We start from the raw sequence: 21,696 nt of genomic DNA on the forward strand, positions 1-21,696 counted from the left end.
TTCATTCAGGATGCCTCTGTACATTGCTGCATTCACCCCATTGTCATTATGGGGTAATGTGTGAGGAATTTTGGGGAAATAAATCAATTTAAATCATTTTGGAGTAAGGCTGTAACATAAAAAAAATATGCAAAAAGTGAAGCGCTATAAATACTTTCCGGATACACTGTATGTCCCATCATGTCTTCCAGTTTCAATTGAGATTACATCAAACACTGAATAATTAGCTCATTTCAGAGCACTTTAAGGGATCTTTAATATTAATAATTCATTGATATAATCAAAAATCATGTCCACTTAATTAAAAACATGAAACTTGTATTCAATTTAACATCAAATTATGAAGAATTGAACAATTACAATTTTAGAAACCCTACAAAATGAAGTAAGACTTTTATTTTTACAGGTTGTCATTAGGTCTAATACCATGGTAGCTTTTCTCAGAGTAAACGGTACAATACTAGCAAAGTACTGCCAAATTTGCTCTGGAAATAATGTTTATGTCCTCAAATTGCAAACGCATCTCTAAGTTTCGTTTTTATGACCAGATTTACATGTCTATCCTCATTGTCCATATCATAGAAATCATAGAGCCCTAAAAGTTACATTCAGCAACATTAACAGCAGCAATAGCTAACATTTGGGGGGAAAAACAAACAAACAAACAATATTTTCTTTATTTTTGTTGTAATTTGTCTTCATAGAGACTATCTTGGGTACATAACAGAGCAATCATATTTCAGGGGACTTGTTTGTCATCTATTACTAATGATACTTCTAGAATAACGCAGTGCATCTTTCTGTTTGTTTACTGCGTTCTGTTTCTTTTTTTGTCTTCTTACTCTCAGCTGTGTTCTTCTTTCGCTCAGCTCTACATTTCATATCGAGCCTTGCAGGGAGAATAACATCTCAAAATCTGACAGCATAGGCTTTGGAAAAGTCACACAGTGATCCCAGAGCAGCATGCGTAATGCTCAATGACAATGTAAAATAAAGGGAAAAATTAGTTTGCTCTGATGTGTAGGTAACAGAGAGAATTTCACAATCGAATTATTATTTTTTTGTATTTATATTAATTGTATAAAATTTAATTTTTCTTATTTTGCAGATTTAAAAATAAATATATATAATTAAATATTATTATTTTATAAATAATACTATAAATAATAAAATATATCTGTTACAAATATTTAAAAAATAATATCTCTTTTATTTATCAATTTAATTTAATTTAATTTAATTTTATGTTATTTTAATTTTATTTTCCTTGCATTTTGAGGATTTAAAAATAAATATCTATATAATTAAATATTATTATATTATAAATAATACTATAAATAATATAATATATCTGTTTCAAATATTTAAAAAGTAATATATATTAATTTAATTTAATTAAATTTTGCTTATTTTTTGTGGATTTAAAAATAAATACAATTAGTTAAATAAAATTAATATCTATTTTATTTTTATTTTTATTATTTATTTAATTTTAATTTAATTTATTTTGCTTGCTTTTTGTGGATTTAAAAAATAAATACGTGTAATTAAGTATTAATATATTACAAATAATACTATTCATGATATAATATTATATATGTTACAAATATTTAAAAAATATATTTATTTATTTATTTATTTTTTATTATTTTATTTTCATTTATTTTGCTTGCTTTTTGTGGACTTAAAAATAAACACATATAATTAAATTGTATTGTATTATAAATAATACTATAAATAACAATGTTACAAATATTTTAAAAATAATATCTATTTTGTTTATTTATTTTTATTATTATTAATTATTATTATTAACTCCCTTTGGCCTCTTCCATATCAAATCCATTATTTATTACACTGTGCTTCTTTTGGTGGCCCATTTTTGTGTACCATTGCACAAAGGCTCAAATAATAACAACATAAATCATCATTATTTTAAGTCTTTTTTCTAAATCCTCTAATTTTAATCAATTTGTTGTTGGATCCCTAACTGTGGCTTATGTGTGCCTACAGCGGAAACATTTTGTCCAAATGCTGTGAGCAACCCATTGAGTAGAAATATGGCATCTCCACAGTCCAACGAGAGCTCATATTGGTGCTCAGTTGGATGGCATACTGTAAATTATTTCACTGAAATCTGAAAAGAACAATTAAGGACAATATTCAAGGAGTGATTTCACACTCAGCAGCGTGGCACATATTAAAAAAGAAGAAAATTCATTACATAGTTACTCTGAAAATGCCCTGTGCAGACGATGTCATGGAGAGGTGTGTTGAAAATGTAGTTCTGAAGGGATTAGCTGTCTTTGTAATTAGCAACTCTTTTATTCATTGAAAGCCTGGTTTAATGACTGTGTGCCACTGGCCAATTAATTGGCCTTCTGAAAAGAAGGCGGCAACATCCTTGAAGCAAAATTCATCTGAAGCTTTTTTGTATGTTTTGTGCTTGCCTTCCATGCTCCTCAAACATTTGGTTGACAGTTTAATTGTTTTTGATGATTGATGCAGGAACATGATCACATATTTCATTTGTAAATGAGCTTGATTCAAGAATTTAGCATTTTATAATCTCGATAATACCCTCAGAATGTGCCCTTTGTTTTCGTGCCACCCCAGAGAACTGTTAAACTAGTTAAAGTTTACCCTCATGTTTGATATTGACTTCCTTTAAAAAAAAAAAAACGCACACACATTTAATATCTCTGTTTATCTCATATTCTTGCTTGCGCTTAGTTATGAAAACAGTATATTAAGTGTACACAACTATATTCAAATTAAATATGTTAATTAAATGAATGCTTTCAAATCTGTTCCACATTCAGAATGGCTAATTTGGACCAGACTAATGATTAAATATCCACCCAATATTATAATGTTTTCAAAGCTGGAGTCAAGTTAGGGCCAACTAAAAAAAAAAAAAATTATACAATTAATAATAATAATAATTATAGAAAATAAATAAATAAATAATAAATATTAAATATCTGGGAATAAATTGAGTGAAATAACGAAAAATAAATGTATATGTTATATATATAAACTTGTTACTAAATAATATTTGTTTGAAGATGCATGATTTATTTTGTTTAATTTAATTTAATTTAATTTAATTTTATTTTATTTTATTTTATTTTATTTTATTTTATTTTATTTTATTTTATTTTATTTTATTTTATTTTATTTTATTTTATTTTATTTTATTTTATTAACATTGTGCTCATTTAAAAATAAGATATGACCTACTATTTTTGACCCTAAATGTAGCTGTCAGATTTCGTATTGCTACTCTAGTGTAAAAACTGGAAATGCATTCGCTTCTGTCTTAGCATTTAATGTTAAATGGAGTCGTTCCCTGTGATTCACCTGTCATGTTTTAAATCAGATTTAAAGGTATGTGGCTCAATAGTTTAGTGTCTGCATTAATAAACAGTGGAAATGACAGCCTGAAATGAAAGTTGCGATAGTGAAATAGCCTCACAAAATATATATAAAATATTTTATTTGACAGCCTGAAACGGACATTGCAAAAGTTAAATAGCCTCAGTAAATAAATTCAAAAATATTTAATTTAATTTAATTGATTTTTTAAAATTTAATTTCATTTGAAATCAAATACAAATTTAAAAAAGGATAGGATTTTGTTCAGTAGGAATTGACTGGATCCTTTTCATTTGTAATCCATCTCATGTAAGTGATAAGCTGCCCCACCCATTGCGTCAGTAAAAACATTAACTGAGATGTGGAAGTTTTTTATTATAATTAAAAATTACAGTGACACATTATTTAATAAAAGAATGTGTCTATTTACACTCTATGCCGGCAGAGGCTTTTTGCACTGACTCCACTGACAGGTGCCTGGTTTGAACAGCCAAAATGACAAACAAAATTACCTCCATGCTGCATCCTTTCTTCTCTTTTTCCATCATTACATAACCGATCAAAAATGCCTTTATTTTAAATAAAATGGATAGAATATGCAAAAACTGCATATACAATTATATTTCATAACATGGTTAGGGTGAAGGGTAGATGTAGGTAAGGATTGATTGTCCCAGTAAAGCAGCATCCATTCAGCACTTTAAATATTCTTATTTATATCTAGTGTGGTAGTTTCACATCCTATTTTATAATGTATACTTTATACTGAGTTGCAGATATGTAACACTGTGTCCAGTAAGTATAAATAGCATCTAAATTCACTTATTGTAAATAACATGTCAAATAAAACAATACTGCAGTAGATAACATCGTTTTTTTTTTTTTTTTTTTTATTGCTTTCTTGTTTGCTTGTAAGCCGTATAACAAAGGTTTGTTCATTCAATAGTGCATCACACTGAGCACCTGGAAGCAATGAAATCTGAAAGCAAGTGGTCACAAGAGAAACATTTGAACACGTTAACACAGGAACTAGCAGAATTCTATTACTTCTAGAATAGCCATAGTGGTCATACTGACCGTTCACATAAGATGTCATATTGTCAAGTCATATTTACGTTTGTAGCTTCTATTGAGGTTATTGAATGTTTGTTGTCATGTATTATATACTCATTACCCTAAAAATATTATATTTTTGGTAATATATCCTTTAATTTTTACTAGACTGCCTGCAAAGGTGCATACCTCACTTTATCCAGCAAGGAGGAGAGCAAGGTTTTTTTTTCTGTAAAATTGTTGCTTTGAAAGACTCTGAAAAGGAAGGTCTGAAGTTTTCTATCAGAAATTTCTGCAACCAAAAGTTATGTTTTTTTGTGAGTGGAAAGTTTCTAGGCAGCTAAGGCAGATGGATTCAAGATCCAAAGAATAAGTGACAGACGATGAATTCATGCACTCAGTTTGACCATTATGACCATTCTAGAAATACTCAGAACTCTTTTGTGTTTGTAATTTTAATAAAATGACAATATTAGAATAAAATATACACTCATATAGGAAACGTTAGGGCGCTATAGTCATACGGGTTTATTTTTTTTAAAATCTCAATTTAAAATTAAAATAAGTTATTTAATTAGAATGTAGGGTTCGAGTTACATTACTTAGCATTACCGCTGTAACCTTAAAGCATGGAGGTCACTGGTTCAAATCCCAACCTTTCTGTGTGGAACTAGCATTTTCGTCTTGTATGCTCATCTGAGTGCGCTTGTTTCCCATAGACATAGGTTGATTGTATAAGCTACAATTGGCCATAATATGTAAAAATGTTGTGTATAAATGTGTGTGTGTGCGTCCTACCCAGCAAACAATTTTGTGTTTAATGGACGTCTAATAGACATCTAAACGTAGACAGCCTGTCTAAAACAAGGCTAAACTTAGGCTATCAGTGAAAATCTGATAGACATCTAAGAATAACCCAAAACTAGACTAGTCGTCAGACAGATTAGACAGACTTTATATGTGTTGTCATTCATTTCTGTATATTTGATGACTGGTTTTGCCCTATTCTTAGACGTCTATTAGATTTTCACTGACAGCCCAAATTTAGCCTTGTTTTAGCCAAGGCGACTATGTAGAGATGTCTGTTAGATAGCTTTTAGACATCTTTTAAAAACTAAAAATGCTTGTTGAGTAGTTAATGTTAGAGTTAGTCCACTCTCAATGTTGGGTTGTGGCAGAAAGGGCATTAAAACATTTGCCAGAGTAATTGGCAGTTCAATCTGCTGTGGGGACCCTTGATAAAGCATAAACTAATTCAAAGGAAATTAAGTAAGTAAGTCAAAATGACTGCCTCGGTAGTTGCCTGTAGTATTAATGTGTCTCAGCTTGGCTCTAGTAGTTGGTTTACTGAAAAGCATTGTTAATACCTGGAGGAAACAGGAAAAGGAGTGCTTTACGTGTGTTAACTGTGTTTTATTTGAAATTTATTTTTATGATTTGGAATTGGTCATATAGTATTTGGTTATAATCATGAATTGTTTTTATTTACATGTAGCATTCTTTTTTGGACTGACTGGGATGCCACCTTTCCTCGGATTGAGGCGACATCCATGAGTGGAAGTGGAAGACATGTTGTGTACAAGGACATGGAGATCGGAGCATGGCCTAATGGACTCACCCTGGACCATCAGGAGAGGAGAATAGTGTGGACAGATGCTCGGTAGGAGCTAGTAAAAAGAAAATACAATGAAACATTATATTTTGGTTCACATTCGATTTTTTTTTCAATCTCAGGGCTCTATTTTAACGATCTAGGCACAAAGTGTAAAGCGCAGAAATATTAAAGGCCTAATGGTCTAACAGAGTTGTGCTTATTCTCTTAATAAGTTATGGGTGTGTGTTGAGCATAATGTGCATTAAATCAATCAGAGTCTCATCTCCCATTCCCTTTAAGAGTCAGTTGCATCGTGCCATTGTGCATTTGCTATTTACATGGCGGACTTTGTAAGTGGGAAAACTGAAAGGAAAAAGACCATCACAGACCATCTGCAGTGCAAGGATAAAGAATGAGCCTCCTCCATTAGGCCTCTTTACTTTACTCCTTTACTTTTTATGGATAAGGAAACTTGTGTTGTACTCACTCCACTGAAGACATCCATTAGCCTACATATTTAATTTAATTTGTTAAGCGCAAAGATTTGTCTCAAAACTATTTCTAAATTTAGTTCTAATTTCCTGCAAACTAATAAATGAACAATAATAACGAAGTGTGGTCAAAAAAAAGTTATATCCAAACACACATCCTATTCTTATGCCCCATATGGTGATGCATACGTCTCCAAAACCCAACAGGTGGACAAATCTTGCTTTCATTAAAACAAATATTTATATGGATATAAAAAAATAATAACAATAAGAACATTATACAAATGCAAATTGTATTGAATAAACTGAAAAAAGCCCCCCAACATGAAGATTATACAAACTGTGTATATATACATTTATGTAGAAAATAATAATTTTGTACATTTTAATCCTTTAATTTTTTTCAATTGTAAAGATATTTGTGTATTGCTGTACATCCTATGTGTATTAAACAATGTGTAAACATTTTGGACCTGCATAGGGGCATAACTAGCGCACTCTGCACTGGACTTTAAACCAGCTTTTAGTTGGTCAATGGCGCAGTCTATTCAGTTCCTCAAAATAGCATTGTGCCAACAATGCGCCTGAACACACCTCCTTTACAGATCGGAACACCCATGAGTCCACAAAGTGGCACAAATGGATCTGCTGTTAAAACAACGTAGTGCAAAACGTGAAAATTAGGGTTGCCCTGGTCTGAAAATGGCAACAAATCACCCCAAACACGTTTTGTGCCTTATTGTGCTGGATATATGATAGGGCCCAAAGTGTCTTGGCATACAATTGAAAGCTATGTTGTCTCAGTATTACACAGAAACGGCAGTAGAATAAGCATGCAGTTATTGGTGGAAAAAGTAAAATAGTGTTTTCTCACAAAATGTGCTCTCAGCTTTGAAAAAAAAAGGAAAGAAGCATTAGATTTTGGTTCACATAAGATTATTTTCCAGTCATAGTGTTGTGGCATACAACGAAAGCTTTGTTGTCCCAGAATTACAAAGAAATAGAATAAACACGCAGTTTTGAAGTAGAAAACTAAAACAATATTTTTTTACATGAATACTACATGAATATTTTTTCAGCTTAAAAAAAACATAATTATTTACACAGTAGATTCTATGTTTTACAAATGATTATTACTGTTTTTGCATCGGATTTGAACCTATAGTAATGAAGGAAATGGAGTATTATGCAATGATTGCCATAAAAAAGCAATGGCATGAGCATGGTTCCTGTTTTTGTGGAAAACAAACAAACAAAAAATGCTCATACCTACAGTTTCTCCCAGGGGAAGTTGTCATCTTTGTAGCATCTTGCTGATTTGTGCATGTGTCATCTCACCTCATGTTTGTCTTTCCCTTCAGCTCAGATGCTATATATTCAGCTCTGTATGATGGCAGTGGGGTCATCGAGATCCTCAGGGGCCACGAGTACCTGTCGCACCCATTCGCTGTGTCTCTGTTTGGAGGTGGCGTGTACTGGACAGACTGGAGGACCAACACTTTAGCCAGAGCGAATAAATGGACAGGCCACAATGTCACTGTGATCCAAAAGACAAGCGCACAGCCGTTTGATCTGGAGATTTACCATCCTAGCCGACAACCTCAAGGTGAGCCTCTAAATATCTATACATACTTTTTAATGGAACTTTATTACAAAATTTGAACAGAATTAACTTATCTGCTATATTTTAGTGAACACTGAATGTTTGTAGAATTAGCATCTCTTTTGAAAATTTGAAATAGTGTGGCGTTTTAAGTGAGAGATACACAGAAAGACACATTCTCGTCGCGTGATGTCTTTTAAAGGTTCAAGACACACTGGAGTACTTTTTTTAAGTTTTAACATATTTGTGTGTGTTGAGCATCATTTAAGACAATGTTAGCATCTGTTAGCTTTAATTGTGAGGAAAATTGATAATTGAGAGCTTTTGTCAGCTGAATGTAACTGGGAGCCAGTGTAAAGACCTGAGGACAGGTGTGATGTGCTCTAATATTTTGGTTCTGGTCTGAATACTGGCAGCAGCGTTCTGAATGAGCTGCAAACTGTCTTTTGGGAAGGCCAGTGAGGTGTCCATTACAGTAATCCACTCTGCTGGTGATAAAATCATGAACAAGTTCTCAATGAAAACAAAGCATCTAATTCTTGCAATAGTACGCTGATTTAGTTACTGCTTTGGCATGACTACTTAAACTTAGATCTGACCCCGGAATTACTCCAAGATTATTGTTACAAACCCCTGATGTTAGTCTAGGGGATGGTGGTTTGACTTTTATGTGCAATTGAAATATATTTATACAAACAGTGAATAAGTTCAAAAGACAACCAAAATAATACCAAAAAATATGTTACTTTATTTGCAACACCGAAAAGTGAACAAAAACAACTAATTTATCAAAAGTAAAGAAAATAAAGTAAGCAAAAATATACTATTTACAATATATACAACACTGAGACAAATACAAAGATGGGAAAAACAAGAGAGCTGGCAGAAGGGACACGGGCGGCGTTAAGAAATGAAAGAACAAAACCCAAACTAATTCTAACTCCCCAAAAGCATCTAACTAACTAACTATATGAAAACAAAATAATAAACACGCGAAGAGTCCTCGGAGTCCTAACTATCTACTCTATCTAACTATCTGTCCAAAAAGTACAAGGGGTGGCGCTCTGCAGAAGAGTAGTCCTACATGTTGTAAAATGTATGTCACGTGACCTTCTCACCTGTCCGCTTGAAAATGGAATGAGATAATGGACGAATAACGTGCACACACAGAAACACGCAACAACAAAATTCACAGTTAGACAGGGTTCTTTTGTAGAGCAACGCAATAAACACAAACAAGAAGAAAAAGAAAAGGGAAGGGGCTAGTGAGTGGTCTGGCGTGCGCTTTTATGACGGGTGGCCTTTGCTTATTGGATGTGATGTAAGAGTGACGGAACCGGGCAGGAAATGATAGACAGCTGAAGAGACCAATAAACGAAACCTGTGAATAATGAAAGCAAATACGGGAGAACAGAGAGAGAGAGAGAGAGAGAAAACGAGAGAGAACACAAACAGGGCACAAATACATAACAATTATTTAATGAAAAACAAAAATTTTGATGAAATTTTGTCAAAAATAATATACCTGAAGTAAAAAACATAGTGAATATTTGTTTACAAGGCTTTTGAAAGCTGGATCTTCTAGCCTAGTGTTTTATTTGCTTCAAAATTATGTGAAAATCATCTTGTTTGCTTGCTTACAGAAATCAAATAATAATTACACTGTTGTATATTTCAGCATCACGCTGAGTGTTTTGCTTGAACTAACCAGACTAACCTTGTTGCCATAGTGACAACGTCTGTTTATCATACTGTACATAAAACAGGCATCACTGTTTGCTTGAATGTAATTTCTGAAGGTGTCCAAGCATGAAATCTGGAGAATTTCACCCTCACCAATGCTGATGATCCACATGTTCTGTCAGAGCGTTTAAACATCTCCTTTTTCCTGTTAGCGATTTCACAATACGTACTTATTCTGTGAAACCACATCCTAGCAAGCTTTGCAGTTTTGACGTCCACCTAATGTGCTTAGCGGCACGTTATTTAAAAAAAAACGAATATGATCCACCTATGCTGGAGTTTTAGCTGGAGAGACAGAGACATTTTCCTGCATGCTCTGTGGGGCGAGGATTCATTTGAGCCGAATCCCGCTGATCATTCATTTCTTCTGCCAATCTGGAAGCCCAAACGGCTCTGTTTGAGAGCAGCAGAATAATTGAAAAAGGGGGTCATGCAGAGCGTAAGCAGGCCTGACGTGGACTCAAGATGTGCTCTTTCCTCAACCCAAATTAATTTTAATTGTTTCATGGTACAGTGTCATGCAGAGCTTTGTAGCTAGCAAGGGCAGCAGATTATCTTCTGGTGAACAGACAGTGGCCGCTTGCGTCTTTGAAGGAAAAGGAGGGTAAAACATCTTTGAAAGATGAATTGTGATGGCTTTTTCTGTTTAGTAGGCAGATTAAAAATGCTATTTGTTTGTTTATATGTTATTGTTATCGCTGTATTTTTCAGAGTATAGGAATCCGAAATAAATATTTACACTCATATTTGTTTTTATGATTTATATAAAAGAATTTAGACAAACACATGCAATTGAGTTGATGCTAATTGAGTTTAATGTTTATAGTAAGTGTTGTTTATAATTACTGTCACTTATTAATATATTAAAACACATATGTTAATATAGATGCTTATATGGTTGTTTTATACTGTGTATGCTGTTATGTTATGAATTATTTTTTAATACTCAAAGTATTTTTAGAAATTCTTATTTAACTAATGTTAACAACTAGAACCTTTTTGTAAGATTCATTTTGTCAGTTTTCATCTCTAAGATTATAAATAGCCTTTCATTTTGATGTAAATCTCACATGACACATTTTTTCTTTAGTTTCACTCATATCTTATTCATAAAATTCCATTATTGTGCTGGTGAAAGCCTGTTAACAGAACTTACTGAAATCATCAAGTGTGCCAAGTGTCCAGATTAAAAAAAATGCTATTTATTTGTTTATACTGTAGGTTGTTTTTGGTATTACTGTATTTTGCAGAATATAGGAATCTGAAATAAATAATTATACTTGTATTATTTATGTTTTTACAATTAACGCAAACACATGCATTTGAATTGATGCTAATTGACAGTTTAACGTTTTGATAAAGTGACAGTCACTTATTAATATACTAATACACACAAATAATTTAGTACATGTTTGTTTTATACTGTGTAAGCTGTTATGATTTTTTTAAGAATTCAAAAGTATTTTAGAAATGCAAATTCAACAAATTTTTAACAGCTAGAATCTTCATATATATATTTTTTTGTTGTAACATTTTTGGTAACACCCATAAACTCTCGCATTCACACACAGACTCATACACCACAGCCGATTTAGTTTATTCAATTAATCTATAGTGCATATCTTTGGAATGTGGGGGAAAAGCGGAGCACCCGGGTGAAACCCATGCCAACACGGGGAGAACATGCAAACTCCACACTGAAATGGCCAAGCTGGGGCTTGAACCAGCGACCTTCTTGCTGTGAGGCGACAGTGCTAACCACTGAGCCACCATGCCACAAATAACTCTTCATTATATAGTTTCATTTTTTTATGTGCTGATTTACATAAAACAGTTAACACAAAGCACACACACACATTTGAATTGATATGGTAGTTTAATGTTTATAATAAGTGTTGTTTATAATTACTGTCAGTTATTATTATATTAAAACACATATATTAATATAGATGCTTATATGATTGTTTTATACTGTGTAAGGTGTTATGTTATGGTTTTTTTAAAGATTTTCAAAGTATTTATAGAAATGCTTATTTAACTAATGTTAACAGCTAGAATCTTTTTATGAGATTTTTTGTTGGATTTTTGCTTATAAATAAACATTCATTTATTCATTCGTTTATTTTCCTTCCGCTTAGTTCCTTATTCATCAGGGGTTGCCACAACGGAATGAACTGCCAAATATTCCAACATGTTTTACGCAGCAGATGCCCTTCCAGCTGCAACCCAATACTGGGAAACACCCAAAACTCTTGCATTTTACAGCCATTTTACTTTATTCAATTCACCTATACCGTATGTCTTAGGTCTAGAGCTGGGTGATTTGGCCTAAAATCAAAATCTTGATTAATCAACCAATTTAACTCAATTGCAAATAATTAACAATCAATTAATCATGCATGTGAAAGCTGCACCAGACTGTATGCATGCACTTGGCAGAAGTATAATATGATAATAATATAATACGTATAAATCATAATACTAGTTATAAATTAGCCTTAACAGACAGGGTCACGTGACTCCACAAATGGAAGGGAAATTAATTGAATTGATCGATTATTGGTTCTGAATGTCGTTCTCGATTACTTTTCTGGGGTGAGTTTCCCAAAACCATCGTTAGCAAACTAAGGTCGCAAGTTTCGTCGTTACAAACATAGTTTGTTGATTTGGCGTTTCCTAAATCCATCGTTCCTATGAACATTTGCAAATTGCGTAGCAAAGTTGTGCACTTGCAACTACACCTCTGGAGCTGTAGTTAGAAGCATAGTTCCTGGTTCCTGAGCTATTATTTAAAAGCGGAATTTATGTTATGTCTCCAAAGCTTTTGAAAACAAAAACACAGCATATGTTAATGCTTTTAATTTATAGTAGGTTATATATTAAGTATCTGTACTGTATATGACATGGGCCTGTTGGTTAGAACATTTCTGCAGTGGTTTTCATGTATCAAATTGTAAAAGTAGACACTTCAAAAAATAAACAAATAAAAATAAATAAACAATATCCTACTTCATAATAATAATAATCATCATCATCATCATCATTAATATTATTCATAATATTATTTAAGTAGGATTTTTTTTCATTTCCTAATAAATAAATAAATTTTATTTCTTAATAAATAGCCCTTATTTATTTATTTATTTATATGATTTATATATGAGATTGGAATACGTGTTAGCTAAGTGGTTTTATGTTTTAGAATAGAATATGTAATGTTCTCAATAATATTTGTACAGGAAACACAGGCCCTATACATGCCATTTACATATATTTCAATTAATATAGAAAGCGAGTGAATGTTTTTAGCAAAACTAATATTGGATTTTATTTTAAATGCGTGTGCATGTAAAACAATATAATTTGCACAAAGAAATTATGGGGTTCTTCTCTAAAGAAGTAGTTACTCCACCCTGTTTAGAGCATCATTATGGGCGTTTTATGTTATAACTAACATGTTTGAAACGATGGATCTGCGACGGAGAAACGAGGGGTTTTGGGAAACACTCGTAACTACATCGTTCTTTTCCCAACCGATGCATCATACTATGATAGTTCAGCCACAAGTTACATCGTTGTTTGGGAAACGCACCCCAGGCCTACTTTGGAGCACACCAAGAAAACCCATGCCAACATGGGGAGAACATGCAAACTCCACACATTCGCCGGGGCTCGAACCAGTGACCTACTGAGCTTGCTGTGAGGCCACAGTGCTAACCACTGAGCCACTGTGCTCAGTGAATCCTTTTAAAATCTTATTATAAGATTTAATTTGTCGGTTTTTCCCTCTAAGATTATAAATAACCTTTCATTATCTCACACGACCCATTTTTTCTTCACTTTTACTCATCTCTTATTCATAAAAATCCATTTTTGTGCTGGGTAAAGCATGTTAACAGAAGTTACTGAAATCACCAAGTGTGCCAAGTGTCCAGATGTCCAAAAATGTCGCCTCCTGCGAGTGTTCATCAGCCGAAATAATCTGATTTGCATCATTTCAGCCGGACCCAAGACTGCAGGGAGCCCTGCCAAAACAGCTCATGTCTCCTGCCACAGCACCGGCAGCCGGGTGACTGTTTTACACCGATAAGTGTCGACAAATTGCGCTGCATTGCCAGAGAAACCAATAAGTACAGCTAATCCAATTTTTAAAAAGCCCATGGGAAGGTCTGGCTATTAAAGGTGTCCAAAATCTGGGCTCTGATCCCTTACGGTCTATGGCAATTGTGTTTATGTTTGGTCCCTGCAGTTTTGGCAGGGGAGCGGTGGACTATGGAGAGTCCGTAGGGAGTGAGAAAGAAGCTATGTTAACTAGCCTAATGGGCTAAAGCTACAGCAGTTAGCCGCTTCGTTTTTAATGCATTATGTGTGAAAGTACTGAGGGTTGAGTTTCGAGAGATCGACACCATTTTGGAGGGCTCCCATTAATAGTGCCTGTGTGGCCCGCTGTGTTGTAAGCACTTTTCCAGCACATTGCTGACAGGCAAACCACTTCAAAATTACTAGTGGAGTTTGCAGGCGGGGTGTATCCTTTCCTATTCGGGCAAAGCTGAAGCAGTGAAAATACAAATTATACTCCGCACCCACTTTACATAAAGCAACGTTAAGGTAAAGTCAGATTGATGTGGGCTTTTATGAAAACTGTGACTGATTTATGACTTGGAACAAATCAGTACATCCAAATCAAGTGTCTCTGTCGTGAGTCAAGTGCACTCGCGCTGTTTATACAGCATTTATTCAAACAGCCATTTTTTCCCCCCGTAGACCAGCTGAATGTATAATTAATTCTATGGGATTCTAGCCTATAATTTAGTCACTTGAAATTATTTGTTATTCTCACTTGCAAAAATATGCTTGGTACATAAGTAAAATGGGTTCAACATCGGAAAGAAATAATGGGCCTATATTCAAACTCCCACTGGATCAATTATTTACAAGATGCAACTGCTTGCGGAGTTAATTGCATGTAGTTGCTCTGGGTTCATGGAAGGGTTAAAGTCTGCTGACAACAGGCGGTAGTCTTCTATAATGGCACAAGAAAAAAGCTTCAGCGTGCTAACAACAGTTATAATTTATGTGCACTGCTGTTCAAAAGTTTTATAATTTTTTTAATATAATAATAATTTTGGTAACATTTTAGTTTAAGTAGCTCAGTTCTTAACTGGTGACTTTTTACATACCTATTGACTGTTTATTTATACTTATAATTCTGATTGATCTTTTCCTACAGTAAATCCCAAATCCTATCCAATACCTAACCCCAACTACTAACCAACCATAAGAACTCTTGATAAGCAGCAAATTAGGAGTTAAATTGTAGTTAATGGTTTAATAATAGTGAGAACTGTATCTTGACATAAAGTGAGACCTTAACTTTTAAAGACATTAATATTTTAGTTTTCAGAAGATAAACAGTTTGTTTCACTGTGTGACATATCAAGGGATGTCTTCGGTAAATAATGGTCAAATACACTTACTGGCCACTTTATTAGGTACTCCTGTCCAACTGCAACTCAACGCATTTAGGCATGTAGACATTGTCAAGACAATCTGCTGCAGTTCAAATCGAGCATCAAAATGGAAAAGAAAGGTGATTTAAGTGACTTTGAAAGTGGTATGGTTGTGCTAGATGGACTGGTCTGAGTAACACGTCCAACCTTAAGGCGGATGGACTACAGCAGCAGAAGACCACACTGTGTGCCACTCCTGTCAGTTAAAAACAGGAAACTGAGGCTAAAATTCTATACAGGCTCACCAAAGTTGGACAATCGAAGATTGGTAGGGTCAGAATTTGGCATCAATAACATGAAAGCAGGGATTCAACTTGCCTTGTTGCTGGTGATGGTGTAATGGTGTGGGGAATATTTTCTTGGCACACTTTGGGCCCATAAGTACCAAATTGAGCATTGTGTCAATGCCACAGCCTACCCGAGTATTGTTGCTGACCATGTCAATCCCTTTATGACCACAGTGTACCCATCTTCTGAAGGCTACTTTCAGCCGGATGTCATAAAGCGTGAATCATCTCAGGCTGGTTTCTTGAACATGACAGTGAGTTCACTGTACTCAAAGGGCCTCCACAGTAACCATAATTCAATCCAATAGAGCACATTTGAGATGTGGTGGAATGGCAGATTCACATTATGGACGTGCAGCCGACAAATCTGCAGCAACTGCTTGGTGCTACCATGTCAATATGGGCCAAAATCTCTGAGAAATATTTCCAGTACATTGTTGAATCTATGCCACAAAGGATTAAGGTAGTTCTGAAAGCTAAAGGGGGTCCAACCCAGTACTAGTAAGGTGTACCTAATAAAGTGGCCGATAAGTGTAAATGATAGTAATTAAATAGGAAACTTTTTATTTTAAGGTACATTTTTCACTATTAATAAACCATTAGCTATCACCTTTTTATCAATTCTAATTTGCTACTTCTTAATAGTAAATGAGAGAGGGGTATCTCTGCCATCCTCATCTCATCTGTTGTTTTGAGTAGGTCTTTTCAAGAAAGGTCTGTACCATCAGAGCAGCATAAGAAAGAACTGAAGCTTAATTGAGTGTTCGTGTCAGTGGCCTTCTGGTCATAATGTGTCTGCTCAGCTTTAACTTCTGTTGAAATATAGTAGCCCCTTTACATAGAGTCATACAGAAGGTCTGTAGTGTCAGGAACCACTGTGAGCAGAAGACATGAGCTGTCAGCACTCCAGCTCCTTCTTTTATCCTTGAATTAAAAGATGAATGTTTTCACTCTGATACAGGAATCTTTTTTTAAGCCACCATTTTCTATTTAACGCTGGAGCTACCAGGATTCTATACCTACTGGAATGCCATGGCAGTCATTCTTACCATTCACATGTGACATTACATTCAAAAAAGATATTTAGTTACATTCAAAGCTTCTATTGGGATTTTAGAATTAAGCTTTGAATGTCTGTCATTATATTTTCTGTCGTTATATTTATATATTTTGTAATATGGCCCAGAATTATGTACAAGTTATAGACAGCCAAGGTAGATACCGCATTGTCTGGCAAGCAGGAGAGCAAAGGATTTTCACAGCAAAATGTTTCATTTTTACTGTAAAAATGTTGTTTTGAAAGGCATGTCTGAAAAAAAAAGTCTTGTTATTGCCATGAGAAAGTTGTGTTTTTGTTAGCAGAATATTGCTAGGCAACAGAGGCGCGCATAATCAAAGTCACAGGAAAAAATTGCAGACGCTGAAAGGCATGCGGCCAATATTTGACCTTTATGGCCACTCAAGTTAGAAATACTTTTTTTTTAAATGTATGTAGTCATTTTATTAAAAATAACAATGTTAGAATGAAATGTACACACATTTAGGAAAAGTTAGTGTACTGTAGTGTATAGGTTTTATTTTAACACAATTATTAAGGCCCAATCCCAATTCTACCCCTTAACCCTTCCCCTTACCCGTACCCCTCATTTTGTGTGTTCACATGAAGGGGTAAGGGTGTACCAATTCTCTTTTTCTTGAGGGCGTAGGGCTAAGGGGAAGGGCTAGATAGCCATTGAAACTGAGATTTTCCAGGACCACACTCGAAACCAAGAGGTACCGGCAACATGGCTACATACGCCCAAATTAGTATTTTGGTGTTATTAAGATTTTTTTACAACAACCAAGCATATGTTTTAATACATTTATAACATCATTTGTGTGTTATGGTCATGTTTTTTTATTAAATATTTTTATTAATTAATTTTTTTAGAATACATAATAACTTCTGTATAGGGGTCTCACAACATACATCTGGTATAACGTTAAAGTTGTTATTTTGTGTTTACGTAGATGAATATGGTCACAGTGTTAATACACAGTACAGTTACAAGCTTATTGCCGTGTTATATCATTATGATATTATGATATCGTTGCCTTTGGTGATTTCCTGAAGATGAATACCAAAAAATAACGCAACTGAAGCAACCACAGCAGTCATTATCGTCAGTCTTATATGAACTTGCAATGACATATGATGACAAGTGCAGGTGTTATAGTGCTGTCCCATTTCTTCTGGGTAAATTTGATGCTCTTCCCCTTCACACTTTGTTTCAAGTAGAGCTGAGTGATAAAATTGGTATCAACATTTATTGACCGAACACCATTGTCAATAACAATAAAAAAAACTTCAGGATAAAGTTTCGATTTGAAGCACTATAGTTTTATTAAAATGTGGCTGCTGAGCGCGCCCGTTGTGCACATGGTGTGCAAGCAGCACACACAAGACTCTATTTGCATTTTCCAGGTGCACCTAGCTAACAAACATCTGAACTTTTCAGAATGCCGCGAGCACACTGCGATTCTTGTAAGTAGAACTAACCAATCTGCTTCAAACTTTGTATGGAATATACACATTTCAGTAGTGACAGACTAATTACCTCAGACAAACAAAGCGCACCCAAATACTGCAGGGCTTTTTACATTTTTTCCCATAAACTTGCATAGGAGCAGCAGCATCCTCTGAGAAAATGGTTGATGGTCAGCTAGTTACAAGAGACAACATAAAAAATGGTGAAGGAAACTACGCGCTTGCGCTTGTCACTTCAGGTCAGAATAACAACACATGCAAAAATGAGTGCCGTATAGCAGCAGTAAGAAGTTTGTAAATAAAAAGGATGTTAGGTTGTCACCTGAGTGGCTTTTTGGTTTCTTTTCTTGTGCATCCCAGCCACTAGCTCCCTATCTAAAATATTTTTTAGCATAGTGGTACTGTAGTCATTCCTCTTCACAATTTGTAATGTTCTAATATGTATTTGAATAATGATGGTTAGTTCCTTTACTTGAAAGCTCAGATTTGATTATCATAATTGGTTTTGTTTACAGAGTTTGAGGTTTACTGTATCATTATTATTGACACCTTACAGATTTTGTTCTACCTTTACCATTGCACACACTTTCTAACATTTTATTTATTAAGTTTAAGAGTTTCTTTAATACTTATGTTAATTTTATTATAAAGACATGAGAGATTGTTTAAATATTATTGTTTTTGACTATTAAAACTATTTGCCTTAGTAATGTTGGTAAATTAAAATAAAGTGGTTAAATAACAATAAACCATAATATACCTAAATGTATTGACAAAAAATATTCAATAATTATCGATATCGAATGATATTAAACATGATATCATGATAATTATTTTTGCAAGATCACCCAGCCCTAGTTTGAAGGGCCAGAAGGAGTACGGGTTAAAAGAAAAATTGGGCCCAAATTACATAATTATAGAAAATGGTCAAAATGACTCCCTTGGTAGTTCATCACTTCTATAAAAAAATGTCAGTTCCTCTGTATAGAAACCTTTTTTCTTCCTCTTTTTGGGGGGTGAGATGTCGAACTTTAAAACAGTTTGATGTTGGCAGCTTTTATTGCTACTGTAGCTCCTTTTTTTCCTGAAAGCTGCACTTCTTAATTCATAGCATGTGATATTGATTTTTCACCTCGTCGTGTTTTCTTTCACTGGTCTGAATGAATGTCCCTCTGTGTTTTTCAGCCACAAACCCATGCGAAGGAAACGATGGAAGAGGTCCTTGTTCCCATCTTTGTCTCATTGATTACAACCGCACAGCCTCCTGCTCATGTCCTCATCTCATGAAGCTCTCGCTCAACAACCGCTCTTGTGTGGGTGAGTATGCGTCGTCCTGCACAACAGACAGAACATAAACACAAATGTATGGATCGGTTTGAGCTTTCTAGAGGAAATATCGACTTCTGCATGTTTTGTTTTGGCCTTCACATCAGCACTGAAGAAGTTCTTGTTGTACGTGAGGCGGTCGGAGATCCGCGGAGTGGACATCGATAATCCGTACATGAACGTCATGACTGCTTTGACGGTTCCTGACATTGATGATGTGACTGTGGTTGATTACGACGCTCTTGAGGAAAGGATATACTGGGCTGATGTTAAGACTCAAACAATAAAGCGTGCCTTCATCAATGGAACAGGCCTTCAGACTGTCATTTCTGGAGGTGAGTCTTGATTTTCTCAATAGGAGGTCAAAAAATGTATTTGTATTTCCATGTTTGGTGTGGTTGATTTAAGATTTTTTTCTGCTCAGGCTCACTGGAATTTCAGTGCTAGACAGTAGTTTTTCTCCACTGCTGTAATTGAGTAATTTATTTAATTACCAATAGTTTATGTAACTATTTTAATTGTATGAAGCTTTTACTTCAGTACTTTCCAAAACCAGATTTTATGACTTTTTATCCCACTACCTTTCAGAAATCACCAAAAGTTCTGAGACACTGTAAGTGTTTACAGTTTTTCCTCAATTGCTTTGGCACATTTTTCAAAATAGTCTTAAAATTCTCTGAGTGCAAATGTCAAAACGGTTTGCTGAAACTTTAAAACTTTATTGCATGTCTGCAAAATGTAGTTACTCACCCAAAACATTTCAATCATGCCTCAAAATCTAGTTATCGTGTCACTAACCAAGGCCACCGAACCATAAAGTATATTTGTCACTGTGTAAGCCACACTGCTCAATATATATGTATATATATATATATATATATATATATATATATATATATATATATATATGAACAATCGTATTTATAGAGTACATTCATTTTTGTACGAATGTACATGTAAAGTCCAATTTTGCTTACTGTATTGTGTGATTTATGTTTTGTATGTTACCTCATAGAAACAAAACAAAAAAAACAACAAAGTTGCATAAAATATGTATTCTTGGTGGACATCCTGTTACTTTTTCCAGTAGCTCTTTTATGAACTTGTTGCTGCAGTTCAGGATTGCGTAAGTTCTCCATTCTCCAAAAAAAGTAGTGATTGTCTGGACAATATACAGATGAATGCTCTAAAACTTGCTTTGTTGAATAGATGATGCATATTGTAATGCAATTAGAGGTCATTTACCAATCTAGCAGACATTAGAAACAATGTCAATATCAGATATTTATGGAGGAAACATGCGCGTGTACATATGTTTGATAATTGAATACATTGTTTTGAGAGTGATGGCTTACATGAAGAAATAGGATTGAGAAGTTGTGAAAAGTCTGACAATTTTGAATTGACAGATTTGATCAACAAGCCATATGCAAATAGTTTTTGTCCAAACTACAGACAATTGTGCTTACTGTTTGCACACATATGCCAAAGTATTTGCAATTTGCTTAAATCAACAAGAAATACTAATCGCATGTAAACAATGTGGACCTAGTTGTTCAGAGATCTAAATAAAAATTTTAATTGAGAACTGAGTCAAAGCAATAGAGAAAAACTATAGAATGTGACCTGAATATTGTTAGTAACCTGTTAAAAATTATATAGAGATATATACAGTAGAAGGTTGTTTCTGCCACTGAATAAAAAAAGGTTATTGTGACTTTTTTTCTCAGAATTTGTCTTTTTTTTTCTCTCAGAGTTGCATTATACAAACCTGCAAATCAGACTTTATTTTTCTCTGAATTGTAAGAGGTAAATTTGAAATTGAAAGGTTTTTTAAAAGTCAGAATTGCATGATATAAACTCTGAGAAATAAGGAGAAATAATAGAATAGAAATTCTGAGAAATAAAGTCAGAATTCTGAGATAAAAGTAACAATTGCGGTCGGTGCAGATTGCATAGTGGTTTGTGAGCAGACTAAAATGCAACAGTACTCTGGGCTTCTCAAGTTCGAATCCCGGCTTGTAGACCTTTCCCGATCCCATCCTTCTCTCTATCTAACTTCACTTCCTGTCATCTTGTTGCCTGTCCAATAACGGCAAATAATAATTGTCAAAAAAAAAAAAATATATATATATTGTTTAAAAAGTTAGAATTCTGATATTGTATCTCACAAGTCTAAGATAT

At 34.0% G+C, this 21,696-nt stretch overlaps 1 protein-coding gene across 1 annotated transcript in view; it reads left to right on the top strand.

The window, feature by feature from the left end:
• Positions 1-21,696, top strand: part of lrp1bb (low density lipoprotein receptor-related protein 1Bb) — a 625,723-nt gene that overhangs the window by 396,373 nt on the left and 207,654 nt on the right. Inside the window, exons 26-29 of the mRNA XM_056465638.1 lie at positions 5,927-6,091; positions 7,878-8,122; positions 19,372-19,503; positions 19,620-19,847. Coding sequence (XP_056321613.1) covers positions 5,927-6,091; positions 7,878-8,122; positions 19,372-19,503; positions 19,620-19,847 — 770 coding nt within the window. The remainder of the gene's footprint in view (positions 1-5,926; positions 6,092-7,877; positions 8,123-19,371; positions 19,504-19,619; positions 19,848-21,696) is intronic.

This window comes from Danio aesculapii, chromosome 9 (genome assembly GCF_903798145.1).
Source record: "Danio aesculapii chromosome 9, fDanAes4.1, whole genome shotgun sequence".
Classification (NCBI taxonomy): Eukaryota; Metazoa; Chordata; class Actinopteri; order Cypriniformes; family Danionidae; genus Danio; species Danio aesculapii.